The 15,954-nt window shown below is 39.3% G+C and overlaps 1 protein-coding gene across 8 annotated transcripts in view; it reads left to right on the forward strand.

The window, feature by feature from the left end:
- The window catches only part of MAGI1 (membrane associated guanylate kinase, WW and PDZ domain containing 1), a 692,842-nt gene that overhangs the window by 559,281 nt on the left and 117,607 nt on the right, over nucleotides 1-15,954 (forward strand). For all 8 annotated transcript variants that reach the window (XM_021706368.1, XM_008072888.2, XM_021706369.1 and 5 more), the window contains exon 4: nucleotides 9,936-10,142. In XM_021706368.1, coding sequence (XP_021562043.1) covers nucleotides 9,936-10,142 — 207 coding nt within the window. The remainder of the gene's footprint in view (nucleotides 1-9,935; nucleotides 10,143-15,954) is intronic.

Below are 15,954 nucleotides of genomic sequence, written 5' to 3' on the forward strand. Positions count from 1 at the left end.
AATGCCTATGCCCAGGTCATGTCACAGGCAGGGATGGGATGCTCTTATACTTCTTGGCTTCCCAAAGACTGATCCTTCTTCTGTAGCCTTGATAACTAGTTTGTGCATTCATTCACTTATTCATTAAAGATAAAATGCTGAACAAAAGCAGATATGGCTACTGTCTTTATGGGTCTTACCATCTAGTGGACAAGACACAATTCCAATAATTAAGCAAATAAATATCCAGTTGTGTGTGTGTGGAGGTTTTTAAAGAAGGTCATAAGATGAGGAAATTTGATATCTATGAAACTGGGGAAAGCTGTCCCTTTAGAAGTGGTCATTAGAATGAGATCTGATGGGTAAATTAGTTAGATTGATAGAATTGGCAAATAAAAGCACAGAACACCCTGTATTAAATTTTATCTGGCAACCCAAGTTGGAGTTAACTTTGAACTGCATTGCTGATGGTAGTGGTGAAGAATTGATTGAATCTAGAGATGTTTATGTTATTAAAAAACTGGATTTGGGGAGCACATACTCCATTTTATGGAATGAAGTATTGCCTGATTCTAGAATCGTAATAAAGCCAAATGAGATCTTTAAACTAGGAAAAAAAAAAAGCTGGATTTGGTAATGTACTGGTTGTTAGAAGGAGGTAGAAGAGACAGTTTTCCTAGGTTTACTTCTCGTTTCTTCTATAACTAGATAGATAGTGGTACCATTTTCTGAAATAAGAAACATTGAAATAGGAGCAGGGTAGGGAAGGCAGTGACTACATCATGAAACTTTCCATCCCCCACTAGATATAATGCTGACGGTTGCATATACTCCCAACAGAGTAGACCCCCTTCCTGTCTGTATAAAGAAACTGGTTATCATCCCTCACAAGGTGTGGAAGTTATTAGTGGTAGGGTTTATAATTGATCTCCGCTTTGCAATTTGAACCAGCTCCTCATTCTGTCACTGGATAGAGTTGGCATCAAAGCAAGGCAAAAGAGACAAGAATAAACACATCTTTCCTTCTTGGCCTAGCTACCTAATTGTGGCACTGAGCTAATTTATTTGACACGGTGCTTGAAATACATCAAAACCGTCTCCCTTTTGCCTTGCTTTCCTTTCTTTCTTTCTTTCTTTTTTTTTTTTCTGTTGACATTTTTGCTCTGCAAGATAGGTTACTGCCTCAGCCAGCCCTTGGGACTTTTAGAAGAGAGTTTACAAGGGCTGAACTATTCAGTGGGGGAAGGGGGCTCCAGACATGGCTGTTTTACAAATGCCTTTGGGTAGAAGAGTCTGATTATACACTTTGAGCCTCGCAAAGGTTTTCCTTCAGCATAGAAGTGCAGTGCCAGGATGACATTTCAAATTGGAGTTATGGGTTGCATATTTCTGCATGTTAATTAGGAAGAGAATGTCAGCATTCACTAGTGTTATTGTTTTGCTTCCTAGAAAGTCTGCAAGAAAGCAACTGCCAACAGTATATTTTTGGGGGGACATAGAGATAAAACAGGGGAGAAGAGAGTTCTTGTTTGTTGTTAAAGAAAATGAGACTGTCTGGAGTCCTGTTCTTTGACAGGCCTTCGAAGCAGTCTGCTGTGATAAGCTCTGTTGGCAGGCTCTACCATGGAATGTTCTCTGTGGGTAATGAAAGTGACCGCAGGAAATCCGTGCTATAATTGGCTGTTCCTCTGCGTATAAAGATGGGGAAGCTGGGGAAGTTTTTCTTAATTCCCTGCTCATAGATCCCCAAAGTTAAGAGAGGAATGTTAGAGACAGACAAATCTGTATTTAAATGCCAGTCATCGATTATTAATGATGTTAATCTCAGTTTCTTCATCTGAATATGGGAAGAGTGATGTTCTTTTCCGTAAGATTGTTGCGAAGTTTAGAATAAGTGAATGTATGGTCACTGACATTTAATAGGTGCACATTAAGTGTCACTTTAAAAATGTTGTTCTTTGAATATGTGTTTTGATAAGATATTCTTCTACACAAGAACGAACTATTATCTGTCCACAGCATCAGGCATGATAGGTGATGGCTAGGGCTTATTATAGCTATCATTGTGTCAAGCACAGTGCCGGGTACTTTATATACATGCTCTAATTTAATCTTGACAAAAATCTTATTAGATAGGTACCATTTTCGTCTTTATTTTAGACTGTGGTAACTGAGGCTGAAAAGAGAGAGGTCCCTTACCTTGCTCAGGATCATACAACGATTAACTTATGTTGTCCTCTTGGTCTTATATTCAAAACCAAACGGCATTGGCAAGGACAAACTTCTAATTATAGGACACTGGCTTATTGTCCTTCAGTGCATGCACATCATGCTTTGTAGGGTGGGGCAGGAAGGAAAAGGAGGAGTAAAGAGAAAGTGACTGCAGTTTTGTGAATGACACCGTCATGTGTTGAGCAAGCCAGTGGCAAAGTAGAGTGATGCAAATCTGTGGTAATTCAGATATGATTGATGGACTAGAAAGACACTGCTGTAGTCATGTGATTCAAAACTGGATCCAGCTGAGAACAGTGGCTCATGCCTGTAATCCCAGTACTTTGGGAGGTCGAGGCGAGAGGATTGCTTGAGCCCTAGAGTTCAAAACCATCCTGGGCAATATAGCGAGACCTCATCTCTACAAAAAAATAGAAAGACTAGCTGGGTGTGGTGGCACATACCTGTAGTCCCAGTTATTCAGGAGGATGAGACTGAAGGATCATCTGAGCCCTGGAGGTTGAGGCTGTGGTGAACCATGATCATGCCACTGCACTCCAACCTGGGTGACAGAGTGAAACCCTGACTCAAAAACTTAAAATAAGATTTTTTAACAAAACTGGATCCATGATACAAGTATTTTGGAGGATCCCTGGACCTCATGTGCTTTATCTCCACGTGTTCATTTACTCCTGCTTTGAATACTGGGTGATGAGATGTGCCTGGCACCATGTTAGGTCTGCGGACAGTGACACACAAAACGACATATGACTCCTGCCCTCATGGAACTCCTAGTATAGGGATGAAGTTAGATATTGATTAATTAAACAGTCTGATAAAGAACCAAGGGCATTATGAAGGAGAGTCTGTGGTTCCTTGAGAACACAGAGGAACTGATAAATATAGCTTTGATCTAGTCTGTGGGGTCAGAGACACCGTCCTCGAGGATGAGCAGGTGGTAACAGGGCAAGGGACAAAGGGAAGGGTGGGTGCAAGAACTGTGAGATGGGGAGTGGGACACACTCTGGGACTGAAAGAAGTCAGTGAGGTAGAGCAGAAGGAGCAAAGTGAAAGCAACCGGAACATGTACCTGGCGAGTGGGCAAGGGACAGACCACTCGACCTTGAGGCCATGGAGAAACAGAAACACTGGATGCCTGTATCTTCATGTACTATATGCATACCTGTATTTTACACAAAAGTAGAGTAAGATTGACTTCCAAAAAAAGAAGGGAGGTTTTGCCCTGAAGATGACATGGTTCTAGATTCCCAGTTATAGGTAGTCACTGCCATCTTGGTCTCCTACTTTTTCAAAATCTTCTCCTGTTGGAAGAAGACAGATAAGTACTCCCCCATTCCCCATTTACCCTGGACCAGCCGTGGGACCCTGTGACAGGCATTTCTGCTAGTCTGGGCCTCCATGTTACTCACCTACAAAGGAGAAATGATTTTCTCTGTCCTGTGTGTACCTCTGCTAGGCAAACTGTGGTCCGTGGGCAGACAGCAACAGCAGCACTTGAGAACTTGTTAGAAACTTGGAGTCTCAAGCCCAACCTGACCCACTGAATCAGAATCTGCATTTATGAAATCTAAGTGTTTACACATGGAAGTTTGAGAAAACGGATGTATACCATGTAGAATGATTGCGAAAATCATGCTTTAATACCATCTTTCCATTTTATTTCCAGTGCCTAGTATACAGCCTGGCATAAAAAAGGTTTTTGGTAAGGACATGACTAACTGAATACTAAATTTGTACAAGTTGAGAGGCCATACCAATTTGATTCATTCCAGCTTCAAATCCAGGGCTACGGTCCTCCTTAAATATTTTATAAAGCTCTAAAAATTGATTTGCAGTCCCCATTAATTTTTAAATGTGTGTCAGAAAATATTTTCTTTGGCTTTGTCGTGGCCAAAGATTGTGCCTGTTAATTAAGGTCAGCGGTGGCTTCCTCTTAAATTTCCCTTGCCCTCCACCTCCCTCCTGGCCACCATCCCTGTTGAGTTTTGTTGTAGAACCAGTTCTGAAAATAGTAGCAGAGACGAACACATTTCCACTTGGGAGGGAGCCCGGCCACCACAGGAAGCATGAGTTGGGTAATGCGGAGCCTGTGGGATGGTTAGGCTTATAGCTCATAGAAACTGTGTGGCCTGCCAAATGATAACCCCAGTTAATTTGTTAATCATTTCTAATTTTTCAAGTGATTTTTACTTAACACCATTAAGTGATCCATATAGTCTTCACGTGGAGTCTCGTGCATGGTGTGCATACTCTCAGAAAGGTTTGTATTTCTGCCATGGCTAGACTTTGCTTATTATGAACAGTATGGAAACTATTGCTAAGGTCGAGGGTTTTCTGGGCCTCCATGTTACTCACCTACAAAGGAGAAATGATTTTTAGACCTGAGGGGTCAGGCAGGTTGGGGAAGAGGGCAAATAGGCTGTGTAGAGGTGTTAGAGACTTGTGGTGACTGTGGCAAACTGGAGTGTACGTGACCATCCTGTCCATTGCTGCCCAGTAAGGACAATTCACACCAGAATAACCCCATTGGTTAAATACCTGAGGCCAAATACAGTGTCACCAAAATCAGTTCACTCGTAGACTAATTTGTGAATTATTAAGGGTTTTACAAAATTCAAATTTTCTTACATCCCTGCTCATGCCTCAGACCATACCTTTCTATTTATCCATGTCTTTGCATTCTAGCAGCCTTAGGGACTCACTTTTCTAAATTGGGTCCAAGGTGTTTTTCTGGCAAGGGCTAAGGCAAAACCAAGTGTAGAAGCAAAAACTTCTCTGCAAAAATCATTGATTCAGTGAGTATGTTCCTGTGAGAAGCTTTAGACATATACATTCTTTTTTAAAAATTTTTTAATCTTAAAGATATGGGATACAATTCAGGGTTAAGTATACAGATGTGCATTATGCAGGAACCCTTCTTGATGAGGTGTGCTCCCCCCACTGCCCCGGCAGTTTCCCACTACTGCCAATCCTCCCTTCCCTCCCCCCAGTAGTTTCCCACTACTGCCAGTTATTATGATAATTGTTTTTATGAGTGAGAACATATGGTACTCAGTTCTTTGTTTCTGTGATAGATCACTCAGTATCATAGACTCTTAAGTCCATCCAAGTAGCTGCGAAGTTCATACTTTGTCTTTCTTTATGGCTACATAATATTCCATCGTACATATGTACCACGTTTTTTAAATCTAATGCTCTTTTGATGAGCAGCATGGTTGGTTCCATATTTTTGCTATTGTGAATAATGCTGCAGTAAACATGCGTGTGCAGGTGTCTTTTTCCTCGAGTGATTTGAGTTCCTCCGGGCATATTCCCAGTAGGGGGATTGCGGGATCGTATGGAAGGTCAATCTTTTGATCTTTTAGAAATTGCCAAGCTGCTGTACTAAGTTACACTCCTACTAACAGTGTAGAAGTGTTCCCTTTTCCCCATATCCTCTCCAGCATCTGTTGTTTTTTGAGTTATTGATGATGGCCATCCTGACTGGAGTTAGGTGGTATCTCAGTGTGGTTTTGATTTGCCTTTCTTTGATGACTGAGGCTGAGCATTTTTTCCTGTATCTGTTGACTCCTCATATGTCTTCTCTTGAGAAGTAGACACATATATTCTAATCAGTACTGCCTATAAGACATGGAATCCCTGGAAGCAGACCTTACCGTTTGTTAAGTGCACTGAGAATCTGGATTGTAACTGGAGACATTTCATTTTTAAATGTTAATCTCTAACTCAAATTATTTTAAAACAGTGTGTGGCCAGAAGAAAAAAAAAATCCAAGTATATCTACGAAGGAAAGTTTGAATGCTCTACAGATAGAAAACCACTAGATAGAAACTTTTATGTAAAGGCTGTATATACAATATGGGAGATAAGGAATGCTGACACCATCATAATAACACCATCTCATGTTTATAACGCCTTATAGTTTACAGAGTACCTTAAAGAATTATGCATTACTTAATCATCACAATAATTCTATGCAGTTGCCACAGCTGGTGCTATCATTCCCATTTCACAGAGAAAGTACTAGAGAGATGGAGGATGGAACTTGATTCTTTGCTTATTGGCAGGTTTACTTGCTTATTCCTTTACAACAGTAAAAGAATAGTACTCAGTTACCACATGCCAAACACTTTGGATACATTATCTCCTTCATCCTCAAAATAATGTTTCACTTTAAAGATTAGAAACCTATGCTATCAACATTAATTAGCATTTATCCACTTCGTAGGCACAGGCTTTAAATAAACCATCTTCTTTTATCCTTTGATACCCCAGGTATGAATAGGTTCTCTTAGAATTCTAATTTTAAGGACAAGGCGGCCAAAGACTTTTTAAAGAGCTAGGTCCACTGTGTGAGAAATCTGCATCCATGATTCAAAAGGTGGTCCTCAACCTGACCATGCTGGCACACTGATCTCAGGTTTTCGGTCTTCAGAAACGTGAGAAATAAATTTCTAGTGATCCTAAGTTAAACAGACAATCAAACAAATAAATACATGAATTAAGTGACTTACCCTGAATCACACAGCTAGTTGGTGGTGAGACTTGAGTCTGGCTGCCCCTTCCATATTCTTTACCAGTATGATGTATTGAAGCTCCTCAGTACTGCTAATGCCAACTCATTAGATTAACCCAAATTAGATTGCTGTTTGACAGTTTATGTCTTCTAAAATAGCAATTTTTTTATATGGTTCAACCTCACAATATGGACTTTATCTGTCTCCAAATCTGCTAATCATTTAACTTAAGAAAAACTTTGAACTTGAAAACTGGGGGTGGGCACCTTATGGAAAATTCACATATATTTGTCAAATTTAAGTGGACCTTTTATTTTCCTGGCATTTATATCTGTCATAAATGCAGATGTTGAAATTTTAATTGATTTTTAAAATGATAATTTTATGAATGCAACTTCAGTTTAATGGCATTGAAGCTGAGTGACATAGTTATAAAATTATAATTATAAAACTATGACAGCCAGGCAAGATGGGAGAATTGCTTGAGTCCAGGAGTTCGAGACCAGCCTGGGGCAATGTAGCGAGACCTCATCTCTACCAAAAAAAAAAAAAAAGAAAAAAGAAAAAAAAATTAGCCAGGGGTGGTGGCATGCACCTGTAGTTCCAGCCATTTGGGAGGCTGAGACAGAAAAATTGCCTGAGCAAGACTGTGGTGAGCCATGATCGTGCCACTGCACTCCAGCCTAGGTGACAGAGTGAGACCCCAACTCAAAATAAATAAAAGTATGAGTAAAGGGTCCCATTTTTTAGTCACATCTTTCAGTGAAAAGTTCTTATTTATAGACATTAGCCTTAGATTAACATCTCACTTTAAAACACATATGATGTTTTGATATAATAGTGATTTGAAGGAATGTACATTAGATTCAGGAGAGCTTTGTCTTTTTTTCATCACTGTGGAGATTATTTTTTAAATAGTTAAACATCTCCCCTAAACTTTATTAAATAGTCTTCAGTTAATGGGAATGTTAACACTTTGGCCTAGTTACACCTTCAGTGAAGACATGCAACATCCATTGTTATAACCATTGAAATGCTAGATGAAGTACATTTCTTGGTTCTTACATGTGCTAATTCTTCTTTGCTCAAGTGTTAGTCCCTTAAGACACATATGGGATGCCTTTCTTCAAGCTGGTTCTACTCAATTCTTATGCCTTTAAGTTGGAAACCTAAAAGAAATGGGTAGATCACCTCTGTGAAAAAACTTTAAGTATTGAGTTGAGTGTAAGCCACCAGAATATCATATATATCCAGTTTCTACTGGAATCTTTCCAATTTTAACGTGATACGCTTTAATCTATTGTGTTTTTTAAAATTTGTGTATTCAGAGTTCCCCTGCTGATACAGACTGTTACACCCTTCTCCGAGAGAGTAGGTGTATATATGAATAAATCTGATGAATTAAAGTTTTAAAAAATATTATTAAACCCTCTTCTCTTTAAAAAGAAATCATAATTATAAGGATAAAGCCTAATAGAAGCAAATTCTCTGTCATCTGTGTGTCTCATGAAGACCAATATATTACTGTCTCTGTTTGCCTTCCTGGGTGCTCGTATAATAAATGTGTATGTTATGTAACTGTGTACTGAAGTTAGACAATGGGGGTGGATCCTTGGGAAGAAATTGGTGTACAGGATTTATTATTTATAAATTCTGCTTTACTAAGCATAGAATTATAAACATTGGTTAGGATTGATTCAAGGACTCAAAATCATTTCCTATCTCCTAGCTTTACTCTAAAATGTATGAAATGTGAATGGATCGATGGCATTCTAATGTTGATGTCTTTTATCATGAAGTCACTGAATGTTATTGATTATAAACTGTGTTTTTCAAACTTTGATCATTCATGGACCTTCTTTTTGATTTTGTTCTTGTCAGAACTCACCTATTATTTATTCAGTGTTATCTTTAAAATAAGTATTTAAAAATAGCTTATTCTTAACTTAGGATTTCAAAAAGAAACTCTTATCACTATCATTGTTATTATTTATGTAGTGGATTAATTTCTTATTATGTGAAGCTGCCTTTTTAAACTTTCAGTTAAAGGCTATCTTAAAAAATAAGTAAATAATTTTTAAAAAAATAAATAAATCAGTTTTAAAAGTATTGTTTTTTAAATATTAAAGGTAAACTTTATATTGTTATTATAACTTACTAGTGCAATTTCTCTGTAACTATCTATTAAAATAAAAAATTAGGCCAGGCATGTTGGTGCATGCCTGTAATCTCAGCACTTTGGGAGGTTGAGGCGAGAGTATTACCTGCACCCAGAGGTTCAAGACCATCCTGGGCAACTTGGAGAGACATATATCTACAAAAAAAATTTTTAAATTAGCTTGGCTTGATGGCATGTACCTGTAGTTCCAGCTATTTGGAAGACTGAGGTGGAAGGATCACCTGAGCCCAGCAGGTTGAGGCTGTGGTGGCTGTGAGTGTGCCACTGTACTCCAGCGTGGGTGATAGAGCGAGACACTGACTCAAAGAAAAACAAAATTTTAATGCAAAAACCTATTTATGTACCCACTTAGACTTGCACAGCACACTACAGTAGGACCTAAACCAAACTTTGGGAAAATGTGGCTGAAAGTGAAGATGCAACCCATTAAGGGGTGATGCCATTAACACAGAGTTTTCTGTTAAAACTTGGCGAGGGTTTGTTCCCACCCCACATGACCCTGAGAGTCAAGCCTGCCATTCAGTTGAAGAGGCGCCACGTGGGGTTCACTGTCCTCCTTTTAAAATACTGCCCTGGTTCCCTCTTGAAGGAGTCCCCTTATTAAGGGAAGGTGACCTCAACTTATTTGGCCTGTAAGAATGCTGGCAGTAATGAATTTTTTATTTTCTTCAAGGCCCACTCTAAATCGGATTCTGCATTCTGCTGGTGCATATATGTAAAAAGATGACCAATTGAAATTCAAATGTGACGAGGAGGAAGGTTTACTATTCAGCACAGCCGCCTTTGTTTTTAGCCCTAGTAGGTTCTTTGCATCAACACAATACAGCTTTCCTCTTTCCTTCTGCAATCACCATGTCAAGCTGGTTAGGAAAGACATCTTTTCTAACCCATTCCAGAAAGGAAATGGTTTGTTCTGGCTCTCTAATTTAATTTTTTTTTTTAATGTGCCTAGAGATTTGGAAGTGAAGTCTTGAAAAAAGACAAAGTATTCCTTTTGAAACATGCAAATGTGTCTCTCCATCACCTAGGAAACTATTATGGGACACCCAAACCTCCTAGCCAGCCAGTCAGTGGGAAAGTGATCACGACGGATGCCTTGCAAAGCCTTCAGTCTGGCTCCAAGCAGTCGACCCCGAAGCGAACCAAGTCCTACAATGATATGCAAAATGCTGGCATAGTCCATGCTGAAAATGAAGAGGAGGATGACGTTCCTGAAATGAACAGTAGCTTTACAGGTAAAGGTCAGACCATGTCACCCTCAGAGGATGTGGAGAAAAGGGGATGGTGGGGAGGCTTTTGCAAAGAGTTTTCTTTCAGAAGGATACCGTTCTCAAGAAAATTTAAGTAGCGTCTCCATTCACACTGACCACATAGTGCTTGGGGAGGAGATGGTTCTTTTCATGCTCCTTCATAAGAACAGTTTAACTTCACCTGAATATCTTAAAGGACCTGAGGGTGAATGTGTGAAGAAGCGAGTCAAGAATAATTAGCATTTTTTTCCTCTTCAAAATGATATATTAAAAAAAATTTGTATTTTGTTCATTGATGTTTTTGGCCTTGCAACATCTCTGTCATTATGGTTGATGGCTATGAAGCAAAATATGAGAATGTGTTTTATCAGTTTAATATCAGCGGATGCTGTATGACAGGCTAGCAGTGTCTTCTTATCTCATCCTCTGTAAGTAGAGAGAGAGTGGATGTAAGTCATGTGTTCAGTTAACTTATACAAATTTTATTATATGCCCCAAAAGGGAGAAAGATGGAAAACTAAAATTCTAAGATTAGATTTTACATATGCGTTCTATATTATATAGCATATATTACTGATTGCCATTATGTATTTATATCTACATCCGGGTCTGTCTATCTCCAAGCTTAGGTATATATTTTATGAAAGGATTTTCAAGGACAAGGTGTCTGGGTAAGACTTAGAGGTTGGGTACTGTGCAACTCTGGGGGGTAGGGGGACATCATTCACAGAGACTATCATGTGTGTCCCTCGGGTTAGTGTACTCCCCCAGAACTGCTGAGAGTACTTCTCTCTTTATAGAGTTTAGCCTTAACTAGTAACTCAACATGTTACAACTGAATAAGATGTGAGTCGCTTTAGTCTATAATGTTGTGACTTAGAGGAATGTCTGGTTTCTTCTGTTTTTCCTGTACTTCAATATTTTCTTTAATATTTTAGAGTTACAACTCTGAACAAGTCATCAATTTCCAGCATATGAGACCATCTTCTCTCAATCTGGCCTTATCTCACATCACCATAGTTTGGTCATTACTTGATTAGAGTTGGCCCCAAAGAAAGGGAAGATTAGTAGACTCTTGTTTCACACCTGTGCTACCCAGTCTAATAGAATATTCAAGAAAAAGGTTTGTTATTGTTGAATGCCACACAGCCTATATGAACATCTCTGAGGTTTTGCCATTCGTTAACTAAGCTCAGAAGCCTAAAATTTCATCAAGATGACAGTAAGAAAATGTTGATGATTTTATTGTCATAGCAGTAGCGTAGTTCAACTCTTTTGCAAGAAGTATTGGGTTAAGAAGGAGAAAATTTGTTTGTTATCCTGGCTTGGCTGGCTCTGGGTAGTTGTCTTTTAGTAAAGATTATGCCTAACCTTATTCATTGTAAAATGAATAGGATTAGATCCTTTCTAAGTTTCCCCTTCTAGCTGTAAGAATTTGATTCCATGAAAATTTTCCTTTTTTCATTTAGAATAGGTCTGACCAATGACTGACCTATAGTTGTAACATCTAGAATAAATTTGCTATCTTTTACATATGCTCCTTACATATGCTTTTATTGAAATCCCCTGATTTCATCTACTTAGGAATATTTTATTTATTTATAGTAGCTCTTACCAAAATGAAAAGATTGTGAAAAAGTGTTCTTCTTTCTTTAAAAGATATTTAATACATTAATGTCTTGAAATTTCAATAAATAAGAATAGCAAATCATTATATAACCTAAAACATAGATGTGGGTCACAGAAACAGAAGATTTTGGGGTAACATGCAGCAAAACAGTTCTGCCAAGCAGATTGGGTGGTCCCCAAGAAGCTTGTGTGCCTTCATTTGCTCATGATTTATTAAGTAGATTTTTTGATAGAAAGCAAGCACAAAGTAGAGGTAGTTGACTATATTCTTGATGCACCTTCTATTTCTAATTACTAGAAATCTCTGTCTCTAAAAGCCATGACTCAGAAAATCTGACCTCATAAAGTTCCCACTTGAAATCCTGTCTGATCAAAGAGCAACTTGTGGGACCCAGTTCATCATTGCTAAAATCAGTCTGCTTGTTAGTGTCTGTACAAAACTGAAGACCAAATGGCACCTGTGATTGTGTTCTTCAAGTTCCTGTCTTGACACCAAGAAGGCTGATAGGATGAACTGGGAAATAAGTGGCCTTGAGATATGTATGTTATGGGGCATCTTCAATGTGTTTGGAGTTTGTTGAACATCCCTCACTTACAAAGTGACACCTGTGACAGCTGACAGTCTGTCATATACTAACTCACTAAAATAATTGATACTACCTGGTCCTTGGTAAGCATATGATGAAACTATTTGTGCCAAAACATTTTGTACTCTGAACCACTTTAAGTAGCAATTCACCAGCCAATTCCAGCATATAATGCCAGATCTTGACTTCTGGTTGGGCCAGGTATTACAAAGGCAGAAGCTTCATATCTGAGTCCAGAAATACGATGGAGCCATTAAAAACTATATTTATCGGGATGTTTTTAATAACACACTGTTGCTGCTATCTTAGCTGCCTTTTGCTTGGGTCATTTGAAGAAAGCGTATCTCAATAACATGCCTAAATAACATTGAGAATGCTTTCAGGCAGAAGGCCAGGGGGTCTTAATGGTCAGAAGCATCCTGGGGAGGTAGCCCACTTTTCTGCAGTTGATGATCGAGGCAAAAACTGAGTAGTGAACAGTCATCCCAGATACTCACTGTGGGACTAACTGTTGAACACAAAACGATAGAACTGTCTTCTGCAACTGTGCCCAAACTATGGGCCTAAAAAGAGCCCTTGAGAGAGAACACTATGGTTGCTTAATGAAGGTAGAATTACATTGTTGGCCCAAGCATACAGGTATACATACAAACAAAAACTTTTGTGAAAAGATTTAGTTCATTATAGAAAGCATATAACAAACCACCATACCTAAAAAGTAGCTGGTTTATCCATGAACACCTCCAGAGACATCAAAATATTACTAAATTGTGTTTCTCGGCTTTTTTCCCTCCAGCAACTTTACTATTGTCCAACATTAGGTTGTCGACACTTCTTTTTCACTAGTGAACAATAACAAAGCGTTGCTTTGGAATGTCAAGAGATGATAATTCCTATAAGAGCGCATGTTTCTCAAGTGCAGACGATGTGGCAGGCACTTTGCTAAGCTCCTTATGCATACCTGAGAGGTCAAATAGCTTGTCCAATATCACACAATCAGTGAGTGTCAAAATGGCATTCCAACCCAAAAAGTCTGACTCTGTGGTCTGCGTGCCCAGCTACTATGCTATTTGTGTTTTAAAGTTCTTCAGTTCTGTGAAGCCTCAAAGATTGTGCACAGTAAGATTGTATACATAAATGTAAAAGCATGTATAATTTAAGATAAGCTTCAGAAATTTTTTTTATTTGAGCTTCTGTTCTTTTTTTTTTTTTTGAGTCAGGGTCTTACTCTGTCACCCAGACTGGCACAACCATGGGTCACCACAACCTTGGCCTCCTGGTCTCAAGTGATTCTTCTGTTTCAGCCTCTCAAGTAGCTAGGACTACAGACGTGCCTGCTGGGACTACCATGCCTGGCAAATTTTTTTTTTTTGTAGAGACAAAGTCTTGTTATGTTGTCTAGACTGGTCTGGAACTCCTGGGCTCAACTAGTCCTCCCGCCTCAGCCTCCCAGAGTTCTAGGGTTACGGGCATGAACCCCTGTACCTGACCTGACTTGAGCTTGTATTCTTGCAGTCACTTTCAAAAGTCCCCAAGAGTGTGTATGTGTGTGTGTGTGTTCATATGAATGTAAGTGCTTAGATGCTTCTGATTTACTATGAATAAAAATACCATTCCTATTCATTTATGGTTTGCAAATCATTTTCCTGTGTATCTGGTAAACCTCCTGGAAATCTTGAGAGATAGGCAACCCAGATACTACTTTTCCAGTTTTGCAGATGAGAACTCTGAAGGACAGTGCATGGTATACCACTGGAGAACCAGGTTCCCTGTCTCCCCATCCAGTCTCGTTCTATTCTTCCACTCCACCTGTCCTCTTTAGGTACCTTGGAAGCCTCATGCAGTGCTCCTAAGTATTTGGTAAATTAAATAGGATATTTAAAAAAGTCAGATCACGTGTCAAAGTCAAAGCCATGACTGAGGCTATGAATTCTTGAATTTCCCCTATGTCTGTACCAGCCTCTCATTTTTGCACTTTCCATTTTCTTTTTTTTTTTTTGAGTTGGAGTCTCACTCTGTCGCCCAGACTGGAGTACAGTGGCCACTCAGACCTGCTGCGCTCTGGCGATCCTTCCGCCTCGGCCTTCCAAGTAGCTGGAACTAGAGGCACGCGCTACCATGCCCGGCTGATTTTTTGATTTTTATTTTAGAGATGAGGTCTCACCAAGTTGCCCAGGCGGGTCTCGAACCCGCGGGCTCAGGCAATCCACTCACCTCAGCCTCCCAAAGGCGCAGGATTACAGGCTGAGCCACCGAGCCCGGCTGCACTTTCCATTTTCTTTCAGATAATGTGATTGTTTAAGATTCTGTTGAAGTGGGAAGAAGACGTAGAAAGCACATGAAATAAAAAGCAAATATTTGGATAATTTAAAATAAGACCCAGTTGCTGGAGGGATTTATTTTTTCTCAGGAAATTAAAATTACTTGAGATATGTTCCCAGCGAACTAATATTCCCTTCATGTGATGTTTTGGAACACTGGCAGGACTTTTTTCTATAACATGTATATGCTCAGATGTTAAATTGAGTCTGTTTCTCATCTCATATGTAATGGCTCACCTATCACCACTACCTTTTTCCTCTTATATCCAGTTTCTCTTAAAATGGTTTAATTAAACATTTTAAATAAAATTTTTAATGTTTCCTATTGCCCTTTAATTTGCTGCCTCTTAGGTTTCATATGAAAAGACAGCCCCTGACTTTGAACATTTGTGTTTCCAACAAGGGGTTTCAGTCCCAAGCACCCATTGAGCATGTCCTGGGTGCCAGGCACTTTGCATGTATTAAATCATTCTGTTCTCATGGCTTGTGCATTATACCCATATTACAGATTAAGAAACACATGCTCAGGAAGGTAGAGTCCCTTCAAGCCACACAGCTAGAAACAGACAAGAGTATGATTTGGTCTGTGGTCTGTTGTCATAACCTACTCTTTTTCTACCTATTTGTAACTTATTGGCAGGCTGGGGACGAGCCCTGGCCTGAAGACAAAAAATTAATCATAATTTTGATGGAAGTGGTACTATTGTGCTGTTGCTGCTGGTGGCAGTGAGCACTTAATTCTATTTGCTGTATGCTAGACACTGTTCTGAGCCTTACTTATGCTAACCCATTTAATCCTTCTCCCACAACCCTGTTAGGTAGGTGCTGTTATGTCCCTGTTGTCTAGATGAGAAAACAAAGGCACACAGAGGTTAAGTACATTGCCCACATTAGTTAATGGTGAAGGTAGGATTCAAACTCAGGCTCCAGAGTCAGTGCTTGTAATCATCTTTCACTTGTATCACACTGCATTATTTTTTTTAGGAAATTATGATCAAAAACGTGGGAGAGGTAGCATAGCAATATAGATTTTCATCTTCTCTTGAAAAATCAGAGATCTAGCAACCTCGAGTCCACTCTCCTCTAGGGCACAGATTGTCTGGCACTGAGCGCCCCTCCTCCCTTCAGCCTGATATTCCCTCTGCGGGGTTCCATACAGACACATATCCTTTGTGTCTCTGGCCTGCCACTAGTGGGTGGAGGAGTTTGGAACCTGAGGTTGTATTACTCTGACTTATTAGCTGCAGGGAAACTTTTTTC

The sequence above is a fragment of the Carlito syrichta genome, unplaced genomic scaffold (assembly GCF_000164805.1).
Source record: "Carlito syrichta isolate Samal-C Ts95f unplaced genomic scaffold, Tarsius_syrichta-2.0.1 Scaffold315490, whole genome shotgun sequence".
Classification (NCBI taxonomy): Eukaryota; Metazoa; Chordata; class Mammalia; order Primates; family Tarsiidae; genus Carlito; species Carlito syrichta.